Genomic DNA, 27,160 nt, shown 5'->3' with positions numbered 1-27,160 from the left:
ACTTCAATATAGGATATTGTTGAAACGTTCACTCGGGAAGTTAGTGAGTTTAGTGGTGCATCGAAGCATCTTAAAACCGAAACATACTTAGTCGCGCGCGAATAATAAAAATACTGAAATTTTTACTAACAAATATCCTTCTCCCGTGACACTTGTGGAATGCGCAGTAGTATATACGGCCTCTAGTAACAACAAGTGTTGGATCAGTAACGGAGTAGCAACCAGCTCAAGCTCAAGCTCCTTAAAACCCTTACAATGTGGGTATTTTCGGAACGGGATTGATGAGTAGTTGGCGGAAAACGATGTTTGAAGTGGTTTGGAAATCCAAGATGACGTTTTCCGGTTTGACGATATTCTTTAAAAACCCTTACAATGTAGATATGTTTGGACCGGAATTGATGAGTAGATGACGGAAAACGATGTTTGAGGTGGTTCGGAAATCGAAATGACCATAACAAGTAGACGTCTGAACAGCTACAATAATTTTATATTGTTATAGTTATATTGTATGCTTTCAATATTTTATTGAACAACTCGAAGTCAATCTAATGTTTGGAAGCAACCACAAACATTAAAATTTGGCTTCAAATTAAAGACCGTGTTCTCCAATTTTTTTTTATTTTCAGTGTTACACTGATAATTTCAGTTGTTTTAATGTACGTGATAAAGCCGAAAAAAGTACTGTTACTCTCATCACGACACATTTGTTTGTTATTATTTAAACTTGTCAAAATCTCATGTCAACTGGCCCGTCGGAATATGATTTAACATTTTGTAAACCATTGAGAAAAAGGGATATTATTTGGTTCAAGTCGTAAGAGTCAGTTAGACAACCACATGACACTGAATTTCTAACATTCATGAGCAATTCCAGAAATAAATAGCAGATAAACTGGCAGGATCGACTTTCTCCGAATCGGATAAAACAATATACTCCTCTTCAGTATGGCAATCTCTTCTTCCTGATAAAGGAACTTTTTCGACTCAATATTAATTTTTAGAATGTAGAAATTTAAAACCGTAACGAACCACTTCAAACATCGTTTTCCGTCATCTACTCATCAATTCCGGTTCAAAAATATCCACATTGTAAGGGTTTTTAGGAATATTGATAAACCGGAAGTCGCTCTTAGATTTCCGAACCACTTCAAACATCGTTTTCCGTCAACTACTCATCAATCCCGTTCCAAAAATACCCACATTGTAAGGGGTTTTAAGGAATATCGACTAACCGGAAGTCGCCATGTTGGATTTACAAATAACTTCAAACATCGTTTTCCGTCATCTACTCATCAATTCCGGTTCGAAAATACCTACATTGTAAGGGTTTTTAGGAATATTGATAAACCGGAAGTCGCCATCTTGGATTTCCAATCCACTTCAAACATCGTTTTCCGCCAACTACTCATCAATCCCGTTCCGAAAGTACCCACATTGTAAAGGTTTTTATGGAATATAGACAAACCGGAAGTCGCCATCTTGGATTTCCGAACTACTTCAAACATAGTTTTCCGTCATCTACTTATTAATCCCGTTCCGAAAATACCCACATTGTAAGGGTTTTAAGGAATATAGACAAACCGGAAGTCGCCATCTTGGATTTCCGAACTACTTCAAACATAGTTTTCCGTCATCTACTCATTAATCCCGTTTCGAAAATACCCACATTGTAAGATTTTTAAGGAATATTGATAAACCGGAAGTCGCCATCTTGAATTTCCAAACCACTTCAAACATCGTTTTCCGTCAACTACTCATCAATTCCGGTTCGAAAATACCGATATTGTAAGGGTTTTTAGGAATATTAATAAACCGGAAGTGGCCATCTTGGATTTCCAAACCACTTTAAACATCGTTTTCCGTCAACTACTCATCAGTCTAGTTCCGAAAATACCCAAATTGTAAGGGTTTTTAAGGAATATCGAAAAACCGGAAGTCGCCATCTTGGATTTACAAACCACTTCAAACATCGTTTTCCGTCAACTACTCATCAATTCCGGTTCGAAAATACCGATATTGTAAGGGTTTTTAGGAATATTAATAAACCGGAAGTCGCCATCTTGGATTTCCAAACCACTTTAAACATCGTTTTCCGTCAACTACTCATCAGTCTAGTTCCGAAAATACCCAAATTGTAAGGGTTTTTAAGGAATATCGAAAAACCGGAAGTCGCCATCTTGGATTTACAAACCACTTCAAACATCGTTTTCCGTCAACTACTCATCAATCCCGTTCCGAAAATACCCACATTGTAAGGGTTTTTAAGGAATATTGACAGTCCGGAAGTCGCCATCTTGGATTTACAAACCACTTCAAATATCGTTTTCCGTCAACTACTCATCAATTCCTGTTCGAAAATACCCACATTGTAAGGATGTTTAAGGAACATCGATAAACAGGAAGTCGTCATCTTGAATTTTGAACCGACCCCAAACATCATTTTCTTGCACCCACTTATCACATCCGTTCTGAAAATGGCCATATGATTGAGGGGTGTCCACATTCATTACACAAAACTTTTTTTACGAAGTAAATTCCAAATAACGTAAACTTTCTTTACGAACCAAATCCCAAATAACGTAAACTTTTTTTTACGAATTACCTCCATTTACGAACCCCCGTTTAGTTCGTAAATGGAGGTTTCGGTGTACTAGGTTGCAATATTTCAAAACCCTTGTGTGAAGCATTCACATACATTTTCATAGAGACAACTTATACAAAGGTTATATGCACATATTTAGAATAAGCGGCAATAGTAAAATGATTATATCGCAATTATCCACTGCCCATACAGAATCGGATCGCGAAACGATAATAAGCGACCGTTTGTTACTTCAGAGAGAATCCCCACAGCAGCGAGCTAACCTTTGATTCTCAGACAGGTCATCGAGAGAAATTCGCTCTCGCGCTGGTGCCTTTTCTATGTTAAATGAACTATGCTGGTTTTTGTTGCTGCGAAGATATCCGTATCTCTTTGATGGCACTGATTGAATCGTGTGAAGAGTTGCGAGTGAGCGATAAAAGCCATCCTCGATTCTAAGGTACCCATAATAAATACAAAAATAAAGATAATAAGCACTAAAAGTCACAAATTACAAACTTGCTCTACTTTTAGTGTTTACATTGTTGGCGAATGATTAAAATGACATTTAAATTCTTTCAGAACAATTGGTTCTAATCTATTTTGATGCCTTCAACAAATTTTTACATTTAAAAATTTTTGGAAAATATCCTTTAAATGAAAGTCAATTATGATGATTTCAAAGTTACTTAAAAGATCACTTTTGGATACGAACAACCTCAAGATATAAATCTGGACAAATGAATCAATTTTATATCATCATAATTTTCAAGACAGAAAACGTTCAACTTAATCATTTTATTATCAGAGATTAGAGAAGTATTTTAATATTTGATCGAAAAATGTGGATGTTAAAAATTTTAATAACCGTCAACCTTCAAACTCAGTAATTGTGTAATTTTAATGATCCTTCGTTAAAAAGCGTCGATAATCTTCGGAAAGTGTCTGAAAATAGAATGGCAGCAATACAAGGAAGAAAATATGTGACACAGTCCACAGAACATATTTTGTTACTTCAATTGATTTTCACTTTTGCATATTAAGGAACCAATGCATACGCAACCGAATTCCTTAATTTTATTCATATTGTAGATTTATTAACACATGAACGAACATTGTCATAGTTACAACGCATGTAGTGAAAATTGAATTCATTTGTAATCCTATTTTCAGGTTATTCTTTGTAATACCAATCGATTTTCATCAACCGCAATCAGCTTGCTTTCGGTATGCGAGAGAAAGTTTAACCAGAAATACAACTTTTGATATAAATTGGGGTAAAACGGGTTAAACAGGCAACTACTGTCATTCCCGTTGTGTTTTATTGGATCACAGATGTTTTGCACGTAATATGAACCAATATTGATAAATCGTATTGGATCTGCTTTTGGATTGCAGATCATATTTCAACTGAATATTATAACTAGAAAAGAAATAGGGTAAAACGGTGCAACGAGTTTTCTGCTGTCAATAAAACTATATGCAATCGATTTGTTAGACTTGTTTACATCGGAAACACTCTATTCGCTGTTCTGCAAGTTCTTCGGTTTCATGTTATATAATTAAGTTTGAATACAATGCAGTAGAAAAAGGGAACTTGGGGTAAAATGAACATGATAGCGTTTCGTGCGGTCCTTCTAAATACATGGAATCGATTTTACTGACCATTTTACACCAAAAAAGTGATTTGTGGTCAGCTGTATCATGCCTCCAAAAAAATCATCGCGTTTTTGGTCCATTTTTCCCCACTGTGCAATGGCTCGAACACCCCCATGGTGCTGATCCTTGTAGTTTTTTCAGTGTAAGTTTTCAAGTGTGCCCAATTGATGTCCTACAACTTCTGTTTGAATATTATTATTACATAAAAAACTGCAAGTGCAGTACAATAATTTGAAGAAACTGGCTAACGAATCTTTCAATCTCTTTACAAAATTAGTCTAGAATCAAATCGGTCTCCATTTCTGTGCAAGAAGGTTTATCCAAAGTTTCATCCAAATCGGAACAAACCGATCCAGATTTCGTCACCATTTCTGTTTTGTTGAAAGTAATCACCATTGCTTCTCATTCTTTTTGAAATGATGCAACCGCATGGTTTATTGTTAGTACAACTAAAATGAGCAACTCACGCTTCTGTTAAATGGACAATAAAGACAAAACATCAAAAACTTTCTGGATTCATAAATGGATTTAAAGATATAGTAGTTGAATTCATCGGCACAAATTGTTTCCCAACATCATACGAAATTTTGTAAGCATTGTAAAGAAAATACGGCACAAATTAACCAAAAAAAGTTCAATAAATTAATGATGTTTAAACGAAGCCTTAACTTACCGTGTTTGACAAATTTGCATTTCAAAGTGATTCTAACCGTGGCTTAATACGTAATACGTATTGGCAGGGTCTGTCATCGTGGAACTTGTAGACAATGAAGCTAAAGCCGGACCGGATGTTTGATTTTCATTAACGTTTTTATTTTGCGCATTTCTTTTTATTACCAAAATATTCATTTAGCTAAATTTGCTTACTTCCTTGATCGCGGTTTTTAGTACCTTTCCTTGTGTGACAGGTGCTTTGCTTTTGGTGTATTATGATGTTCATTTGTGTCACGGCTTTACGGTTTACAATTCCCTTACCTCAATTCAATAATTTTTCGCTAATTTTTATTGCTTGTTTTGTTGTATTTTTCATCGCTCGAAACACGTGGTTGAATTATGATTTTCTTCTAGCTTCTAGTCATTATATTTAAGCGGTTACAAAAAAGTACATTCCATCGATTAAGCTTAGTACATTGCATACACATTTTGGTTTAGCATGTAAACTCTCATCTACTGGATTTTTTTTGGAATTTCATAAGCTTACAACTAAAGTGCTTAATCTGTAAAATTACTGTATTTTGATTATTGTTTTCTCGTTTATGTCCTTAACTTTAGGATTACAAATTACTGCACCGTGAGGCGCATTACCTTTCTGTGAATATCTACAACTCGCAATCGAATGCTATCAAGAAACTTAAATTGAGTATTTTTTTGGGTAAACATTGGAGGATTACTTCGACACGCAATGTACAGAATCCATTAATTTTAATTACATTTTTCTTTTTTTTATGACGCTGTGGTACATTCTTCTTTATTACATTAAGTCTAATGCGGTTGGGTTTGGCTTATTTCTTCTGGCAAGGGATAACGGATGACTTCACGGTAGTTGTTAGAACCTGCTGCTGTCTATCAACATTCAGCTTACCGGGGCAGATTATTATTGTTTCCTGTAGGGATTTTTTCGGAGCGAACTCCGGTTGCTTTAGGGAAATTGTTTTCGCTCTCGTCGTATTTTCACAGCGGTATAAGGGTTTGACAGTGGTGGAAGATTTTTTGTTGTTGTTGTTTTGAAATCAATCATGTCCGATGCGTAACTCGGTTGAAACGATTTCCAATTTAATCCGTTTATTGAAATTTTCTTTCTGCTCTATTATAGCAAAACTAGATGAAATAATATCCAGAATATGTTCGCAATCACTTCAACAGCGACATGAGATTGCGACTATTTTTCCTACACAAATCCAGATTATTTGATAAAAGTACCTAAAAAATCTCATGCCACACAAAAACGGCATCTCACACCGCAATAAACGGAAATTTGCAGTCGTTCTTCTTTCACAGCATCCAATCAAGGAAATTAATCAAAAGAACTGACAGCGGGAACTGGTGCCACATTACTAAAATGAAAAATAAAATAAAACATGCGTACAAACCGCTGGCGTTTCGGGAAATCCATTCGGAAGTGTCCTGTGCTGAATGGGAAGTGTCATGAATGACAACAAAGCTGAAGGTGTGCGGGTGAATTTGTGTGGGAATTCGGTTTCGTTATGCCAATATTTTGAGAATTTTGTTTTGTAATAGCCAATAGGTCCGGTTTCGTGGAAAAACGAAACCATTTCAACTGAATTACCTCGGGGAGTACTTTTCGTGAAGGGAATTGTATCTTCTCAGTCATTATCTTTGGCAAGATTTTTATCCTGAATTCAGATCCCGAATTAAGTCATTGAATTTGATCTCAAGTGTAGAAATAAACGGTCAATGTCGTAACCGAATAACTAGTTTTTTTTTGTCGTGAATACGACTTACTTTACTATAGGGCGCCTTTTCAAAATTTACTCTCTGAGAGAGTGATAAGTTTTTGATCTCGAATATATCTTGTCGTATCTAACGGATCAACATCATTTTCGCTACATGCCATCTGGAATATTATCATCATTTTATGATAACATTTTCAATTGTATAACATTATCACAAATTATTCAAAACTAAAGTTTTCTGAAATGTTTGGTATCAACGAGTATAAAAGAAGCGAACTTACGACGCGTGTTTTTCTTTCTCGCACCCGAGCCGACGGTTTTGATGTAGTAAGCAACATTTCATTTCTGCGTTACCTACTGGATAGGTAAAGAAGATTAACACTTGATATATTTCGTTCATTCTTGTCTGCGCACAGAAACTGAACAGACAATGAAGCAGGTGCATCATTTCGGTTAGTTGAGGTCCACACAGATAAAAATATTTTGTGATTTTACATTTATTTTCATGCACATATTTGGAGCAGGCAATTGAATGGAAATTTACATTACAAAACGAAGAGGTTTGTAAATATACAGTCTTGTTCAATGAAAAACTAAATGAATTTTAATGTAATTTTACATCAATCATGGTTTTAAATCAGATTTTCGTTTCAACTGATGTCTATTTCATAGTACTATCGGTTTACATGTCGTGTAAGTTTCATTTTTTCTTTATGTGCACAGCTCAGTTTCAGTTCCAGTAGCGAGAATTCAGTTTCTAAATAAAATTTAAGGATTTAGTTCTAGATGAAGAATCAAGAATTCAGTTCTGCTGCATGACGGTTTTTTGTGCATCGTTTGCAGTGTGAGTTTCACTTCGAACAAGAGCGATTGCGTCATCTAGCTGCATTGGAGAAAAATACAACGAAAAGTGAACAAAGATAGTCTACAAAATCAGCCCTTCAAAGGGCTCTGAAGGTTATCTAAAGAACTTTTAGAACTACTTATCTATTGAAATATGCAAATCGGAAATGAAAATAATTAGTTTAGTAAAGGTTTACAGTATAATAGATTCTAATTGATCCTGAATATCTTTTGTTCCACTTAACATAATTTTCTCTCCACGTTATTGGAGATGTGATCAGCAATGTGTGATAGAGTTTTCAGTAGCATGAGGTACCCACAGTTCTGGAGCTCAGTTCTGGATTCCAGTTCTAGAGCTCACTTATGGATTTCAGATTAAGAATCCAAGACAAGATTTTCTTTTTCATTTTCACAATACAGATCTTAACTTTAATTCCTCGTCCCGAATCCAAGGCCAGAATCGAGTTCCAGAATTATGAATCTGTAGCTGAAACCGAATTTTAGAACTTAATTCTGCGCCTGGATTATGTAACTGCGATCATGGTCTCGTTTCTAGACCTAGGCTCTAGAATTAAATTTTAGAAATGAACTCTGGACTTAGATCTGAATTTTGAAACAGAATTCTGAACTGAAGTATCAGAGCAGAATTCAGTTTCAAAGTTTCTATCCGGAGTTCAGAATTCAGTATCAGAATCCTAAAACTGAGTTCTGAACCTTCAGTCCGAAATTTAGGATTATAGTAGTATAGATTCATAGATCAACTGTATTCACAGAATTCAATTCAAAAATACACTCCAGAATCCATATTAAAAATTCAGTTCAGTGCAGGATTAGAATTTGGTTCAAGAATTCAGTTCTACAATCTAGAAGAATAACTGAAATCAGGAAATAGAATCTGAAAATTTTTGAACTGAATTAATTTGAATTTCGGAGCCGAGTTCGGGATCCGAATTTTAAAACTGAATCCTGAACCGGAATTCCGTAGCTAACACTCAGCTGTAGAATCAGGGTTGAGAATTCAGTTCCGAGTCAGAATCCTGGTCTCGAATTTAGTTCCACAACACAGATTCAGTAATCAGTTCAACAATCCAGAATTAAGTTCTAGAATTCAGCTTCAGAGTACAGTTCCGAAATCTAACATCAAAATTGAGAATTCAGATTCAAAATTTAGTTCTAGCTTCAAAATTTGGTTCAAGAAATGCAGGTCCAAAATTCAGATTCCTTAATATCAAAGAAACTGAACCATTTATTTTATTCGTATTCACGTCATCCGGTAATGTCTCTGACATTACCTACTAGTCTTTTTACCTATTTTTATATATATAAAAAATAGGTATAGAATTCGCTCAAACTTTCGAAAAATTTTCCGAGGCCCGGAGGGCCGAATGACATATACCAATCGATTCAGCTCGACGAACTGAGCAAATGTCTGTGTGTGTCCGTATGTGTGTTGTCAACTAAGAGGTCGAGATCTCAGAGATGGCTGGACCGATTTTCATCAAACTAGTCGCAAATGAATGGTCTCCCCGTCACCCAAAACGCTATTGAATGGTTTTGAGATCGGATGTTTACTTTTTGAGTTATACAAAGTTTTATGTCAAAATTTTCAGTTTTTTGACAGTATCTGTCACAATTGACCTTGAAAACAGAATATGTTTTCAGACTTAGATTCCGCACGGTAATACCTATCCAACAAGCCATAGATTGTTTAAATCCGTCCATTTTTAACGGAGATATCGAAATTTTTCTGTAAGCGACTTTTCCCCCTATTCCAGCAGTAGGAGTTTTGAGCGCTGTATGACAAAGAAATGCTTGGGAGCAACGGAAAACACGATTTTTTATACTGTTACATACAATTGTTTCTAAGAACCAAAAGGATTGTGTACAGCATTCTTTTTCATGACATTTAGCCTCGGACCGATTTTGGCACGGCTCGTTTTTGGCAACATAATCGTTCGAATATGACATATATAAACCAGATGATGGCAGAATTTTTTTTAATTATTTTGTTTTAAACTACTTACAGCAATAAATGCTGGAACTACATAACATCCATATACCATTCGAATCAGTTCGTCGAGATCAGCAAATGCGTGTGTGACAAATAACTTCAATTAATTTTCTCGGAAAATTTCTTTTCTACAAATTCAGATTCATACGAAAAGTCGTATGCTCCCAAACAAAGTTCCTGCATTATGTTTGGTTCCGACCTCTGGTTTCGGAACTACAGGATGATATGTGAAACGAAATCAAAATTGTGTAACTCATTTTTCTTGAAGATGGCTGAACCGATCTAAGATGCAAATGAAATCTAAGAATCATCTAAGATTCAAATGAAAAGTTTCAAAGTTCTATAAAACATCTTGCTTTTCAGTCAGATCCAACTTCCGGTTTCGGGGATTGTATAAAAATGTCTATTCCACATAATTTAATCAGGTTTATCGGGTTAGCAGATTTGGATAGTCGATAAAAAAATTAACTTTTTTCAGTTTTAGTGGTATTCAGTTGTCGATCAGAAGGCACCTAAAAATTTAATTCGTGCTATGATCTCTCAAAGATGTCTTAACTGATTTTCAAATGTTTTGAAACAAATGTAAAGTGTACAGCTACTCAGGTGAATTTATTTGACTTCGGCCATACCGCTTTTAGAATTCCGGTTCCAGTATAAAATCGTTTCTCAAAGCTCAATCGTTTTCTCAAAAAAAGCCTAATCAAATTTCAGAAACAAAAATTTTAATTAAAACAAACTTATATACAAAAATTAATTATTTTATCCAATTATGACTTCCGGTTCTCGAATTACATGATGATGAATTTTTAAAATTCAAACCGATATAGAAGATGACAATCCCGAAAAGCTTCAAAGTTGAACTCAAAACTGTTGTAATTTATTCGTCATATGGCCATACGAATCGGTTTGGGTTATGCTGGTTCCTGAATACCGGCTCTGGAAGTACCTTAAATTACCGTAAACTCTAGAGTGGAACTTACATATCATGGCATGTTTAATCGATTATCACACTTCTAGATTCAAATTCGACCCGATTTGCAGTTTCGACATTACAGAGTAATGAGTGATTAAAATCTCAAATTGTCGCTTAAAACGAGGGTCATTAAAATAATGTCATGAAAACTTAAACACCGAAGAATATTCATGCAAAAAACACATGCGGATTGATAAAAATAGGTATCATCTCACTGCTAGGTGGATTAAACACGTTTTTGAGGGAGTAACGGAAGCTGCGTCCGTTGTTTTCCTTTTTCACATAGAAAAGCTTTGCAACCAAAAGCCCGGGAAGGGGCTGAGTGTCATATATCATACGAGGTCGGCAAACATCTGTACAGCTCAAGACAGCTTTTCATGAACTTAGATCCAAATGGAAAGTCTCATTCTCCCATAGCCTGCTATTGAATTGCATTCGAACCGAACTCCCGGTTCCGGAGTCCAAACGAAAAAAGGGCACCATCTAGTTTCTTAAACAAAGCCTGCTGTTGATTTTTTATGATTCCAGTTTCGGACTGTCGGGAAAAAAATGTCCAACAAAGAAAATGAAAATTCCGAAGCATTCTCCGATTTTCTAAGAAACCACCGAACTGACTTTTACAATCTTGATGGTCTTACGGTCTTATAGTCTGCTATTACATTTTATCCGGATCTGACATAGAAGAGTTCCGAAACAGTAGGGTTAAATAGGTGAAAAAATTGAAAAAGTTCGTTCTACTTTCTCAGAGAATATTGAGCCGTAATCACAAACCTAGATTTAAATGAAAGGTCTTGTGGTTCCATAATCTGCTATTTAATTTTAGACAGATCCGAATTTCGCTTTTCTAGTTACGTAGTAATACATGTAAAAAAAGAAAAAAAAAATGCATGACTTCCAAAAACTTAGCCTAATGGTCTTATAGCCTTCTTTTAAGTTTTATCTGGATCAAACTTCCATTTCATATGTTTGAATGTGCAAAATAACGGAAATATGCATTCTGTCCAGAGATTGCTAAACTTGTTTTCAAAAACTTAACTTTAAATGGAAGGCTCTATAGTCCCATCGTTTGCTGTTAAATTTTGTCCGTATTCATCTTCTGGTTCTGGTTATAAGGTAAATTGTACTAAAATTGAGAAAATGTGACTGTACAGATCCCATAACTTCGTTTAATTTTAATTTAATTCGACTTCCAGATTCGGAATCACGGTTTGATGGATGATTTCAAGTGGAAATTAACATAAGAAGATAATTTTTGTCGTGAATACGACTCACTTTATCGCTTCATTTCTTCTAGTGCTTCAGACGGAACTGGATGTCGAGCAGAGTTGCCATTTTAAAATCGGCGTTTCAGCTTGAAAAATCTGTGTACCATCTGTGTTGCATATTTTCGATCATAATCTGTGAAAATCTGTGAAACACATTTTGAAAATCTGCCATTTTTATGAAATATTCATAAAAATCTGTAGAAATCTGTGAATTTTAATAAAATCTGTGTTCTGTGATACAAAATCTGTGCGGCAAATTAGGTAAAAAAGTCTGTGGTTTTACAGAAAAATCTGTGAATATGGTAACTCTGATGTCAAGGTGTGATTCTCCCACCAACAGCAGTAAGAACAAACCAAGTATAAAGCGTGAAACGCTCTGGTCGTGCTTTCATTTGGACTTAGATCGTCGTGAGCAGCAGTCGCCAGTAATAAGAGCAAACTTTTAGCGTGGTACGAAACCTCAAACGCTCAGGTCGTGCTCTCATTTGGACTTCTGTTGTCAGGTGGAGCAGTCGGCAAAGAAAGCAGACCTTTTGCGTGGCATAAAGCCGTGCAGGTCGTGCTTTCATTTGGACATCGATCGTCGGGAGGAGAATTTAGTTTCAGGAACTTAGTTCCAGAATACAGGTTCAGAATTTAAAACCTGCATGTTGGTACTGGATTCCGGAACTGATTTCAGTTTCGCAACTAGTTCAAAAACTAAATTGCTTTTGAATTCTGAGCATGCTCTAAGTTCTGAATGTAGTTCTTGAACTCAGGTCAAGTCCCTAGTTTCTGAATTCATCCAGTCGGATCTTTTTAAAACCATTAACATATTCCCAAAGAACTATGCGAGATTTTACTTTGCTATACTATATACGGTCCTTCTTTCAACCAGTTGGAGTTCGTAGTTGTAGGAACTCTCTATTAATTTGCAATATAAAATGCATAGCACCGGCTCAGTTTAGATGCATCATTTCAAATTCTAGTAGTGAAAAAGGGGAAAGCTGGCAAGAGATCAACTAATTGATAGTCGAAAGTAAGAAGAAAGCGTTTCAGTTATATTCGTATTCACGACATCCAGTTATGTCTGTGACATTATCCACAAAATCATTCAAAAACAACAACGAATTGATGATTCTGAGCAGTGTTTGGAGCTGTTATATCGAAAAAAAAAAACGATTTTTTTCGTCGATATATAACAATGGACGAAACATGGCTCCATCACTTCACTCCGGAGTCCAATCGACAGTCAACTGAGTGGACTGCACGCGATGAACTGAACCCAAAGCGTGGAAAGACTCAAGAATCGGCCGGTAAGGTTATGGCGTCTGTATTTTGGGATTCGCATGGTATAATTTTCATCGACTACCTTGAAAAGGGAAAAACCATCAACAGTGACTATTATATAGCGTTATTAGAGCGTTTGAAGGACGAAATTTCAAAAAAACGGCTTAATTTGAAGAGGAAAAAAGTTTTGTTTCATCAAGACAATGCACCGTGTCACAAGTCGATGAAAACGATGCTGAAATTGAACGAATTGGGCTTCGAATTGCTTCCTCATCCACCGTATTCTCCAGATTTGGCCCCCAGTGACTTTTTCCTGTTCTAAGACCTAAAGAGATTGCTCGCTGGTAAAAAATTTAGAAGCCATGAAGAGGTAATCGCTGAAACTGAGGCCTATTTTGAGGCAAAGGACAAATCGTACTACAAAAATGGTATCGAAAAGTTGGAAGATCGCTATAATCGCTGTATCGCCTCTGATGGCAATTATGTTGAATAATAAAAACGAATTTTGGCAAAAAAATGTGTGTTTCTATTAAACGATACGAACTTTTCAGCCGAACTGTTAGATCTTGGAAAGTCTTCAAATTTCTGAAGAATGTCCTTTAAACGGGAGGTGTTGTCTTGGATTGGAAACATCATTTACCGATTTTGCATGGGTCTACCATCACCCGCACTGGCAAAACTACCCATGCAGCATCAATCATAGTAACCCATGAGTCAGCAGACAAAATTTGATAGCTCTATCAGTCGAACTCTAACCGTGATGACAAAAACAGTGAAGCAACTCCGTTCAGAAGTGTGCGCACCTCACCGTGTCGAAAACGGACATCGTGCGGCACTTTGTGGTCACCGGATACGTCCGTTCTGGCGTCTACAACACTATTAGACAACAATCAGTTCATCGAAAGAAAGCTCGATTTCGGACCGCCGACGACTCTGAGCCACAAGAAGCACCATAGGAAGGTGAAGAGGAAGATCGAAGGAAAAGGCTACATCGCTGCAACCGGCCAAACAGGGAAAAAGTTCCTGGCGAACATGAACATAAATGTCAGGAAGCGGAAGACTGGTTTCGGAGCTAGGCAATGAAGCAGCGGCACTTCGCATTTTACTCCCTCCACGAAGGAAGTGAGCTCCGAGGTGAAGTTCATTTCACACACCAAGTTCCCCAAGAAGGTGCAGCTGCGGCTGACAATCAGCCAGAAAGGGATGCCAAAGCCGCTCTTCATTCGCTTCGGACTGGCCGTGAACGATAAAAATTTCTAGAACGAAATGCTTGCCGGAAGTTGCGTCGTTCATCAAGAAATCAAGGGCAAAGACGCGGCATTCTTGGCGGTTCTGCGCTGCGTCCAACCGAGAACTCCCGGATCAACCTGAAGCGTAAGATCTACTCCTACCTTCCATGGAAAATTTATGGAAAACAATTATCAGCTTCTTAGCTTCTTTTATATCGTCATCCGAAAAAAAAAATCATTTTTTTTTAATGCAAACGTGAATTTTGGAGATTTTTAGAGTGCGTAGAAAAATTTGTAAATATATTTATTGTTGCTAATTCGATGTTTAATGAATTGTTGTATCAATAGTAATAAAAATGGGATAATTTCGGACATTTTCAGCAATCGTAGGAAAAAGTTATGATATGGAAAATTGTTAAATTTTTTGCTATTGCAAATTCTATGGTATATTTATAAGTGAATCAATAGCAGTTGTGGTAAACCATCGTTTTCCAACACGCCAAACGTTCAAGCGACTGTGATTTCGATTGTAGTTTTTACGGCGCAACTGCTTTGCTCATCAACTGCAATAGAATGTCGTTTGTGATGCTGTAGGTAGGCATGTTACTGAACCATAATTAATTAAACTGAACATCGAATAGAACTCAATCGACCTACTCCGAACACCGAGTACACATCAGCTTCGCACGAACATGGCTGATTTCGGGCAAATCCCAGGTCAAAAACTTTACTTGGCAACGGCTCGGGGGATGTTCCAGCCAAATTTAAATTTGTTTTTTCCGACAAATTTGCAAGAAAATTTATGATTTGGCAGGGCATTTGCAGCTGTGGCAAAAAAAAACGAAAGTTTTCGTTACAAATAATACAATGACATCGGAACTATACCAAAAAGAGTGTCTCCAAAAACGAATTTTGCCGTTCCTCTGATCCCACGACCATCCCGTTATGTTTTGGCCAGATTTGGCAAGCTGTCAATACAGCAAAGTCGTTCAAGAATGGTATGCAGAGAAGGGGTCCAGTTTGTTCCGAAAAACCTTAACCCACCCAACTGCCTCCAGTTCCGTCCTATTGAGAAATACTGGGCAATCATGAAAAGGAGACTCAAGGCAAAGGGAAAGGTTGTCAAAGACATCAATCAGATGACGACCTGGTGGAATAAGATAGCTAAAACGATGGACAAAGAAGGTGTGCGCCGCCTAATGAGCCGTGTTACAGTAAAAATTCGAGAATTCCTTCGAAACCATATTTTTTCTTAAAAGTATGAAGAAAACGCTACATTTGTATGAAAAAGATCTTGAATTCAATAATAAATAACTGAAATACAGGCAATTGTCTTTGTTCCAATTCTATCTGAAGCAAGCTTTAACACGTGAAAAGTCCAAGCGACTGTGATTTCGATTGTAGTTTTCAACGCTCATAAATTGCAATAAAATTTTGTTTGTGATGTTGTAGGTAGGCATGTCACTGAACCATAATTAATAAAACTGAACATCTCAATCGACCTACTCCGAACACCGAGTACACATCAGCTTCGCATGAACTGAGGGAACAGTTTTCGAACATTTTCGAGTAAATGTGCAAATGCATCGGCATTCGGTTCAATTTATGGAAATTAATATTTTTTTTCTGTGTTTATGATGAATTTTCACCCACAGAAATACCGCTGAAGAGATAATCGAAAGGGATAAGAGTCGCCGCTTCAGTGAAAAAAATCGCTGCTGAATAAGTTTGCAACTGTATCGGAAATGACTGCGATATTTTCTATGCACGTAGGGGGGTCAATATGAACATTTTCTTCCACATACTAATTTTTTTCTACATTCTAAATAGTGATCAATGCAACGAAAAGCTGTTTTAATTCCAACTGGTTGATTGTACTGCTCATTTTAGATTTAAACCCAATAAAACGCTATTTACCATGAATTTGATTTATAGAAGTAACAGGAGCGCAGCATTGTCAGCATGTATCAAACATAGAAATCAACAAAATCTCTTGTTGTATCTAATGAATCAACATAATTTTTGCTACATGCCATCGGAAATTTGATCACAATTTTATGATAAAATTTTCAGTTGTGTGACATAATCTCAAACAATTCGAAATTAAACTTTTCTGAAATGTTTGGTATAAACGAGTATCAAAGAGGATAACAGATCGGCTGAAAAGTTCGTATCGTTTCTATGAGAGGGCGCCACTAGAATTAAATCCATTCCATTTTCAGTTAGTACCAACCTTCAAAAGATACGTGTATAAATTTGACAGCTGTCTGATTATTAGTTTGTGAGATATTGCATTTTGAGTGAAGCTACTTTTGTTATTGTGAAAAAAATGGAAAAAAAAGGAATTTCGTGTGTTGATGAAACACTACTTTTTGATGAAAAAAAGTGCCGCCGATACCAAAAAATGGTTTGATGAGTGTTATCCAGACTCTGCACCGGGCGAAGCAACAATTCGTAAGTGGTTTGCAAAATTTCGTACTGGTCATATGAGCACCGAAGACGATGAACGCAGTGGACGTCCAAAAGAGGCTGTTACCGATGAAAACGTGAAAAAATCCACAAAATGATTTTCAATGACCGTAAAGTGAAGTTGATCGAGATAGCTGACACCCTAAAGATATCAAAGGAACGTGTTGGACATATTATTCACGAATATTTGGATATGAGAAAGCTTTGTGCAAAATGGGTGCCGCGTGAGCTCACAATCGATCAAAAACAACAACGAAAAACCATGCTGAAATTGTACGAATTGGGCTTCGAATTGCTCCCTCATCCACCGTATTCTCCAGATTTGGCCCTTAGTGACTTTTTCCTGTTCTCAGACCTCAAGAGAATGCTCGCTGGTAAAAAATTTAGAAGCAATGAAGAGGTAATCGCTGAAACTGAGGCCTATTTTGAGGCAAAGGACCAATCGTACTACAAAAATGGTATCGAAAAGTTGGAAGATCGCTATAATCGCTGTATCGCCTTTGATGGCAATTATGTTGAATAATAAAAACGAATTTTGGCAAAAAAATGTGTGTTTCTATTAAACGATACGAACTTTTCAGCCGAACTGTTAATTCATAAGGCGCGTTTGCCTTTCTCGTATTTTGAAAGCTCATAGCTCAGTGATCTGTGAAAGGATTTATATAATCTAACTACCAATAGAATCGAAAGTTTTCAACTTAAACGTGTATAGCAACAGAATTGAAGTATTTCAATAGTACACTATTGAAAAACCTGTCTCATTTGACCCATGTCAACATCAGGCAATTAGAACGCTTTCTGAGGAAGAGAACAAAATATCTGTTGCTGTACAACAAATCGTTCGAGAAAAATGTTCCGAACAGTGCTTAATATCGTAGTGAGTTCCACAATTTGGTCTTTCTGAAAGGCAGGAATGAATCCTGTACAGCATCCTGATCAATGAAATGCAAATCGTCACTGCGAGCAGATGTATTGTGTGTCGTTTGCAAAGCTAGTTTCGCTTCCGACAAGAGGGATTACGTCACAGCTGCCAGTTGTTTGCATTGGTGAAAAAACAATGAAAAGAGGACAAAGGTGGGGAGCATCACACAAAATCAGCCGTTTTAATGGCTCTAAAAGTTTTCTAAAGAACTATTAGGATTTTTTGCTCGCAAATCGAAGGTAAATATCCTCAGTTTAGTGCAAATCTAGAACTGTTTGATTAGATTTGTGCACTTTTCGCTGTGTGAAATCCAGTAATCGAGATCAAGTGAAGCCTTCTTTGTTTGTGCCAAAAATGTGAAATGCTTGCATAATTCATACAATTGATCAACTAATTGATATTCGGAAGTGTTAAAGAACATGTCAGTTGTTTTCGTATTCACGACATCCAGTTATGTCTCCGACATAACCCACCCGTCTTTTTTTGCAATTTCAACCACCCTACGCGAACTGAAAGGTGAAGTTTTTGTTCATTGGCGAAATCGTTCATCATGTATTTTGCAAAGAGTTGAGATATAAAGGCTATGAAAATTCATTTCTCAAAAATCTTCTGTTCGAAAATTATTCAGAAAGACTATGCAATCACTTTGAAACCCGACATTTCATCCGAGGCCCGGAGGGTCGAATATCATATATCATATACCATTCAGATAAATAAACTTAGCAAATGTATGTGTTGGTGTACTTGACATTTCAATCAACCAACGAAACATTCGAGTACCCCTTGGTGTTACCAACCTTTACAAAACGATTTTGGCGCCAATAAAAGCTCTGTTATACCTTCTACTGAAATACAACTTACTTGAACTTGAACCTCCATAAGCAGTACACGCGTTTTACTCGTGAATCAATTGAGAAAACCCATAAATTGTTAAATTTCTCAAGTGATAGTATCGGACAAAGTATTGCACAACCATCGGACATTGTCGCACCGAGAAAATCAACCGTCTTCTCGCATAGCTTCCTGGATCGCCTAACATTTTTTGGTGCCGAAACCCGGGACTGCCAGGTCATATAAAGCTCGGCCGAATTTGGAGGTTAGCGTGGGTTGACCCTCAACAATAGAAATCACTTTCAACGGAGTCATCATTCATTGTGTCAACTGTACGGAATCTTCTAATCGGAAACCATCGACAGGCCTGGAAGCGGTAACCAACGGTTCGATTTAATCGAAACATATGAGCACAGGTAACCTCCCTTGAGCTAAAAAGGTGAGTGGCATCAAATAGCTTATAAATTGTACTCTCGTGCTTGGCGTGAAAACAGAATGAATAAAGCCAAGAAAATAAAAAAGCTTCTCGTTCGTCGAAACAATATTGTTGGGTCTGCAAAATTGATCAAGCAGTTTGATGCTAATTTCGTGTTCGACCGAGATTTTCCTCAGCTCAAATTTCGGATCGAAAAACTTGATCAGTTGTGGGAAGACTTTAATGAGGTGCAAGCAGAAATTGAGCTCGAAGAAGAATTAGAAGCCGATGTTTCTCCCATACGCATCGCATTCGAAACGGATTTCTTTCAACTGAAAGGATCTTTAGCTGAAAAGCTTGATGCTGTTGCATCTACTAGATCATCACCTTCCCATGATACTCAACCTGCTCAAAGTACTCATATTCGTTTACCAGAACTCAAAATACCCGAGTTCAACGGTAGCTTCGATGAGTGGATGAATTTTCATGACCTTTTCATCACTCTCATACACACAAACCCTCATCTTTCATCAGTACAAAAGTTCCAGTATCTAAAGGCTGTATTGAAAGGCGAAGCACTACGTCTAGTTCAGTCTCTGACCGTGTCAGCAGCAAATTATACAATTGCATGGGATACTTTGCGAAAACGCTATGATAATAAGAATCTGCAAATAAAGCAACACTTTTCGGCTATGTTGTCCACAACTTCGATCCGGAAGGAGTCCGCAACTGCTCTATCAGACCTAGCGGACGAATTTGATAAGCATGTGAGTGTACTAAATAAGCTGGAAGATTCTAAAGATCATTGGAATTCTTTTCTTGTCGAACTGCTAAGCAGTAAATTGGACCTTGTTTCACAGAAGGAATGGGAATCTCAGTTGGACAATGATGGTCGTCCAACGTACAATGACCTTATCACCTTTATTAAGAAACGCTCTCGTATTTTGCAATCTCTAACGCTCTCCCAATCATCGCAACATGTTGCCAAGTCCGATCTGAAGGCTGAATCAAAACCTTGGCGTAATAAAACGGCAATTTATCATTCCAGTAGTGAAAATTTATCGAAATGTATTGTGTGCAAACAAACACATACACTATCGCAGTGCGACGAGTTCAGAAAATTATCCCCACAAAAACGGTTTGAAGTTGCCAAAAAACACGGTCTTTGCTTAAACTGTTTACGTTCTACACATATGATGAAAAATTGTACTGCTGGTTCATTTAGAACATGCAACAAACGTCACCATACACTGTTGCACTTGAATTCAACTTCTCTAAAACAAGATCAAGTTGATGATAAAGTGGCTCTGCCTATCGAAATGGCTCAATGTGAACAATACTCACGATCGGCATCGGTCGTCGAATCGTCGCCGTCGGTTTCATGCGTTATCGATCAACGTCATGAGGTCCCACGGGCTAGTGGACTTGCTTCGTCGTCGTCGGGTAGACATGGTAATCGTTCATCGTCTCTCGTTTCATCGTCAGAATCGCAAGGTATACCGTCAAGGTCGGCTCTCAGTTCTTCACAAGTAACCAATTGTCAAACTGTCATCCCGATGCACTCATATTTTTCGAAGGCTAATAAATCGGTTGTCTTCATGTTGACTGCATACGTGAAGGTCAAAGATGTCAATGGTCAATACATGTACGCTCGAGCGTTATTAGATTGTGCCTCCGAGGCCAATTTTGTTACCGAATCGCTTGCACAAGCTCTCCGTTTGAAACGCTCATCAGCTAATATCGATGTATATGGTATCAGTCAGTCAGTAAAAAAGGTGAAACAGCAAATACCTATTATTGTGGCATCACGTATAAGCTCGTATACAGAAAGCATGAACTTCTTGATTCTCCCATCCTTAACCAGAATACTTCCAACGGTCAATGTAGACATATCGAAATGGACCGTCCCTCGCCACCTTCCTTTAGCTGATCCTAAATTCAATATCGCACACGACGTTGATATGATAATTGGAATAAAATCATTTTTCTCCATCCTAGAGGAGGATCAAATCAGTCTTGGCAATAGTCTACCTATACTACGCAAGACTGTTTTTGGATATGTTGTCGCTGGCGAGGCATTTGAGAACAATAATTCTAGTGTGGTATGCAACGTTTCCACTATTGACAACATGGCGTCAATAGTTCGCAAGTTTTGGGAGGTGGAAAGTTTCGAAAATGGAAAGGCTTTTTCATTAGAAGAGCAACATTGTGAAGCTCATTTTATGAAGACACATTGTAGAGCCCCTGACGGTCGGTACGTGGTTCGTTTGCCGATTCGTGAAGAGATGCTGACTTCATTGGGAGAGTCGTTCACGGTTGCGAAACGAAGATTTTTAAGCATCGAGAGGAAACTCATTTCCAACTCACAACTACAGTTAGAGTACTCAGCTTTCATGAAAGAATATCAAATGTTGGGACATATGAGTGAGGCCGTACCGGATCACACAAACTCACACTTTTATCTTCCTCATCATGCAGTCCAACGTCCAGAGAGTACAACGACCAAAACACGTGTCGTTTTCGATGCCTCATGTCGTGGGTCCAACAACATATCGTTGAATGATCTTTGCTACATCGGACCAACTGTTCAACCGCCATTGATATCCATGTTGCTGAATTTCCGTTTGCCGAAATACGTAGTAACTGCTGACGTGGAAAAAATGTATCGCCAAGTCATCGTTCATGTTGCCGACCGTCCTCTGCAGCAAATTGTTTGGCGGTACCATCCAAGTGACGATTTGAAAGTCTATCAGTTAAATACCGTAACATACGGTACGGCCCCAGCCCCTTATTTGGCCACTCGCGTTTTGAATCAACTGGCGGAAGATGAAGCTGATAACTACCCACTAGCATCACCAAGAGTGAAGAAGACATTCTATGTCGACGATCATTTATCAGGAGACGATGACAAGCAACGTTTAATCGAGATCAATCATCAACTCATCGCTCTCCTCCAATCGGGAGGATTCATTTTACGGAAATAGTGCAGCAACAACGCAGAAGTTCTCGCTCATATTCCCGAGCCATTACGAGACACTCGTGCAGAGTTCGGAATCAGCTCGAACGATCCAGTTAAAACACTAGGACTGAAATGGTACCCGAATTCGGATTGTTTCGGTTTCAACGTTCCATCGTTTTCTAATTTCGATTCGATAACGAAACGAGTAGTTCTGTCGGAAATGTCAAGTTTATTTGACCCTCTTGGTCTCGCTGGGGCAGCAGTTGTTAGTGCAAAAATCTTTCTCCAATCGCTTTGGTCTAAACAGTTTGAATGGAACGAGCAGTTACCTCTTGAGTTCCAACAATGGTGGCTACAGTTTCGAGCCGAAATAAAAGAACTCAGTTCACTGAATATTCCACGACGAGTTCTCATAGATCACCATGAAATTATTGAGCTGCATTGTTTCTCGGACGCATCAGACCGTGCGTATGGATGCTGTTTATACGTTAAGACGACGAAAGCTAAGGGCATATCGTTTAGCAACTTGTTAATCTCGAAATCGCGCGTTAGTCCTCTCAGTAAGCTGTCTACTCCTCGACTAGAGTTGTGCGCTGCTGTTCTCGCAGCACAATTAACAGTTTATGTTCTGGATGCAACAAAATTAAACTGTACAGTTACTTATTGGACCGATTCGACAATTGTGCTCCACTGGCTCGCCTCATCATCGTCGATTTGGAAAGTGTTCGTGTCGAATAGAATTGCTGAAATTCACCGATTGACAATGGGAAGCTCTTGGCGACATGTGCCCACCGATCTCAACCCAGCTGATCGGATTTCTCGCGGTGTTCTACCATCTACACTAATTGGAGACAAGTTATGGTGGCATGGTCCACCGTTTATTTGCTTTGAAGTAAACCATTGGCCACCAAATTGTATTCATCTTTCCCCACTTCATTTACAAGCACGGGAACTCGAAGCCCGACAATCGGTGGTAGTTGTTACCACTACAAACTCAGCTACACTGGAATTTATAGAAAAGTATTCCAAACTTTCTCCGCTGCAACGAACTGTTGCTTGGATTTTGCGATTTACCAACAATTGCCGTATGAAGATTCCCGAAAATCGTTGTATAGGATCACTCTCGTGCAAGGAACTTGATAGTGCTTTGAAAAGGCTAATTAAACAAACACAATTACATTATTTTTCGCCAGAGATTCGATTTTTGCAAAAACACAAAGAAGCAGAACAAAATATACCTCTGTTTAAATCGCAAATGAAACTTTTACATCCCTTTTTAGATATAGATGGTATCTTGCGCGTAAAGGGACGCTTGCAGCTGCTTGATGCTCCATTTGATACAAAATATCCGATGATTTTACCGAAGAAGGCTCACTTGACATTACTTATAACAAGGACAATTCACCTACGAATGTTGCACGCGGGTCCACAGTTAATACTATCCACTATGCATCAACGGTTTTGGCCAATCAGGGGGCGAGACATTGCAAAAAGGGTAGTTCGAGAATGTCTGGATTGCTTTCGCTGTAAACCGAGCCCTGGCAGCCAAATAATGGGACAACTACCGCCAGTTCGACTTACTCCGTCGCGCGCGTTCATCTCGTGCGGTGTCGATTATTGCGGGCCATTTTTCGTAAGGCCACCAAGTCGTCGCGGCTCGTCGGTGAAAATATTCGTCGCTATATTCGTCTGTATGTGGTCTAAGGCTGTACACATCGACATGGTCTACACTCTGACGTCAGCTGCGTTCATTAATGCGCTCAAACGCCTCGTCAGTCGCCGAGGTCGCGTGGCTGACATCTATTGCGACAATGCACGCACATTTGTAGGTGCAAATCGCATGCTACAAGAACTTCAGTCGGAATTCAACGCAATGCATCGAGCAGAAGAAGTTGCAGCATATTGCACCGAATCTGGAATCAACTTTCACTTCAACCCGGCGCGGTCGCCCCACTTTGGCGGATTGTGGGAGGCCGCAGTGAAGACCTTCAAATACCATCTGTACCGAGTGATGAAGGACACATTACTCACGATAGATGATTTCAACACGCTCATCGTTCAAATTGAGGGCATCATGAATTCACGACCTCTCACGCCGCTATCATCGGATCCAGCCGACGTTATTGCTCTTACACCTGGACACTTTCTTGTGGGAGAATCACTATGCGCTCTCCCAGAGCCTGATCTTTGTAACCTTCCTATTAATCGCCTCAATTCGTTCCAGAAAATGCAACAGAGACTTCAACACTTTTGGAAATCTTGGTCACGTGATTACATCGGTCAATTACAAAATCGTAAAAGGTGGCCGACTGTCATACCAAACATCGAAGTCGGAACCCTGGTGCTTTTGAAGAGGGACAACGCTCCACCCATGCGCTGGAACCTCGGTCGAGTTGAAACGGTTTTTCATGGTCCTGATGGAAGGGTTCGTGTTGTTCATGTTAAAACTGCCAGTGGAAGCTACAGAAGAGCAGTCACCGAAGTCTGTCCATTGCCAATTGAACAACACAGTCATCCAGTCAAGCCTTTATCGTCAGCATAGGCACCACCCGACACTAGCCAGAAATGTTTTGACTTGGTTTGTTTGAAAGTTCCTTTCAAGGCGGGCCGACATGTTGGTGTACTTGACATTTCAATCAACCAACGAAACATTCGAGTACCCCTTGGTGTTACCAACCTTTACAAAACGATTTTGGCGCCAATAAAAGCTCTGTTATACCTTCTACTGAAATACAACTTACTTGAACTTGAACCTCCATAAGCAGTACACGCGTTTTACTCGTGAATCAATTGAGAAAACCCATAAATTGTTAAATTTCTCAAGTGATAGTATCGGACAAAGTATTGCACAACCATCGGACATTGTCGCACCGAGAAAATCAACCGTCTTCTCGCATAGCTTCCTGGATCGCCTAACAGTATGTTTTTTGTATGTGTGTGTCTGTGTGTATGTGTGTATGTATGTAACAAAAATATTCACTCACAGTTCTCGGAGATGGGTGAATCGATTTTCACAAACTTAAATTCAAATGAAAGGTCTTATAGTTCCATAGCCTGCTGTGCATTCAATTTCCTCGGAAATGGCTATACTGATTTTTTCAAACCAAAACTCAAACGAAGGCGTTGAAGTTGTTAAAAAATTCCATCCGGATCCGACTTCTGGTTTCGGAACTAGAGTGCAATAAGTGGAATATCTTCAATTTTATGAGTATTTTTTCACAAACGTATAAAACTGACTGCTAAATTCTTCTAGTAAGGAGAACTTGTTGGTTTGTGAGCATATAATCCTCATTCGAAAGTACTGGTGAAATTTCATCCAGATCCGACTTCCGGTTGCGTAGTTACAGGGCGGTAAGTGTCAAAGCTTTACAAACCGCCATATAAAATGACTAAACAAAGCCTGTACGCACCGGTACGTGGAAAAAGAAAACACTACACACCTTTACAAACGATGCACACAGCGCGCTTTGTTCAATTTCATACACGCATATACATTTCAACGAAAACCAACACCGAAGCTGATGACTTACTCACTTTCCTCAGATATAGCGCGACCGATTTTCTCAAACTTAGACTCGAATTGATGGTCTTATGCTCTCATACGAAGCTTTAGAATTTCATCCGGATACAACATTTGGTTCCGGAATTAAAGGGTGAAAAATGTTAACAATTTTATATCGCCACTTTAGGCGGCGTAGCAAAAAACGTAAAAAGATTTCTTAACTGGGCTCGAAACTATTCCAACCGTTAGCCATTGTTAGGCTCTCGATTTCCGACTGCTGCTGCTGCTGCTGCTGCTGCTACTATGAGAATCTGAATTAACAGTAGTCTAAAAATAATCTCTACTGAAATAATTATGTTGTAACCAAGTGGAAATAGATGTGTTCATTAGCAGACTGAATGGTTTATGTCACACAAAAAATGCGTGAATTGGACAAAAAACGAAAATGTGCTCTGAATTCTCTGAATCCCAAATCCGTCACCGGTTATCCCTTGTTTGAAGAAAAAATTCAAACCAAGTTCCTCTAGCATGTTTCCCTATCTGCTTAATATCAAATGAGCCTACATTTTTTTGCTCAGCTCCTGTAAATATTCATGTCTTTATAATGTTTCTCAATTCTACTTGCTTGCTATCCTAGCGTTATTCACATTTTCTTCTATTTACACATTTCCAACAAATACCTACAATTTTCGGAAGTGGGACGAGGGTTAGCTAATTTTATGTAAATCTATACAGCGATTTGATTTCCCTTACCGTAATTCTCCGGTTCCGCCTACACCACTTGAGTGTAGCGAATCGAGCGAAAGAAAAAGATAACGAAAAGAAGAAAAGTCAGAATTTTTAACCTTAAACGGCACTATCGACGATGAGCGGCCGCACACTGTTGCTTCGGCTGTGGTTGCCAGTGGCCTTTTTTCTATTGCTGCTTATACTACGGATTTTTCGACCGGTCTAGAGTCATACGTACACAATGTGGGGCCTCGCGAGGGGTCGCTTCTGCTGGTGCTGTTGAACCGGATGTTGCTGGTAGTACTCGAAGCTCTCGTAGTGTTCCAATTCGTGGATTGCGTTACCGTACTGGAACTGATCGTCCTTCAGCATCGGTGTGACCTCCCATGGGCCACCGCGCAACGGTCGATACTCGCTGGTGGCGCTTTGTTGCGCCAAATAGCGCTCTAACTCTAGTTTATCTACTTTTTGTGGCACAATTAAATCGTTTGCATTCTTCCGTTCGTGAAGCAACTTTTTCCGTCTCTTCGACAGCCGGAAGAAGTACAAAACGCTGGCAGCGGTTGCCATCAGTAGCAGAATGCTGAACACAGCGCTGATCACCGTTACCACGTGCGTTGGGCAATTCATGTCCGACTCGGTCATCGTGCGGAGTGTCCGCCGTATTTTCCGGCCATCTTCGAATACATCGCAACCCAGCTCATCCCGATCGATCAGCAGCGGATGTGCGGAGGTTTGTTCATCCATCGCAGTGCCGGCACTGGTGAGGGCCGCCGATGTCAGCAAAAATTCATCATCCGGGTCGGACTCGCTAACCAGCCACCACAACCAAAGTAGGGAGCAGTTGCAAACCAGCGGATTGCCGGCCAACCGCAGCCGGTGCAACCGATCCAGTGGGAATTGGACCGCTTCTAACCGCACAAGGACATTGCGCCGCATTGAGATTTCCACCAGGTGTGGGTTACCTTGGAACAGCCGCAGCGGAAAACTGCCGAATGATGGATTGTCGTCCAGTGTCAGTGTGTGCAGGTTGGTGTTGTCGACAAAGGCCCTAGGATAGAAAGAGAGGAAATAAGAGTATTATTCGCA

The 27,160-nt window shown here is 38.8% G+C and overlaps 3 protein-coding genes across 4 annotated transcripts in view; 2 read left to right on the top strand and 1 right to left on the bottom strand.

Annotated features, from left to right (window-relative positions):
* Positions 1–5,031: 5,031 nt before the first annotated feature.
* The window catches only part of LOC131437191 (nyctalopin-like), a 344,861-nt gene continuing 322,732 nt past the window's right edge, over positions 5,032–27,160 (bottom strand). For both annotated transcript variants that reach the window (XM_058606371.1, XM_058606370.1), the window contains one exon: positions 5,032–27,122. In XM_058606371.1, the coding sequence (XP_058462354.1) occupies positions 26,300–27,122 (823 nt within the window). In that variant the 3' untranslated portion in view covers positions 5,032–26,299. The remainder of the gene's footprint in view (positions 27,123–27,160) is intronic.
* LOC131433895 (uncharacterized) lies at positions 18,962–20,768 on the top strand. Its single transcript, XM_058600502.1, has 4 exons — positions 18,962–19,340; positions 19,416–19,901; positions 20,166–20,690; positions 20,746–20,768. The coding sequence occupies exons 1-4, from the start codon at positions 18,962–18,964 to the stop codon at positions 20,766–20,768; spliced, it is 1,413 nt and encodes a 470-aa protein (XP_058456485.1).
* On the top strand, positions 21,011–21,865 carry LOC131433894 (uncharacterized). Its single transcript, XM_058600501.1, has one exon. It carries the CDS (start codon positions 21,011–21,013, stop codon positions 21,863–21,865), a length of 855 nt encoding a protein of 284 aa, XP_058456484.1.

Source organism: Malaya genurostris, chromosome 3 (genome assembly GCF_030247185.1).
Source record: "Malaya genurostris strain Urasoe2022 chromosome 3, Malgen_1.1, whole genome shotgun sequence".
Taxonomy (NCBI): Eukaryota; Metazoa; Arthropoda; class Insecta; order Diptera; family Culicidae; genus Malaya; species Malaya genurostris.
The sequence above is the reverse complement of the archived record's forward strand: the minus strand, read 5'-3'. Positions and strand labels throughout refer to the sequence as shown.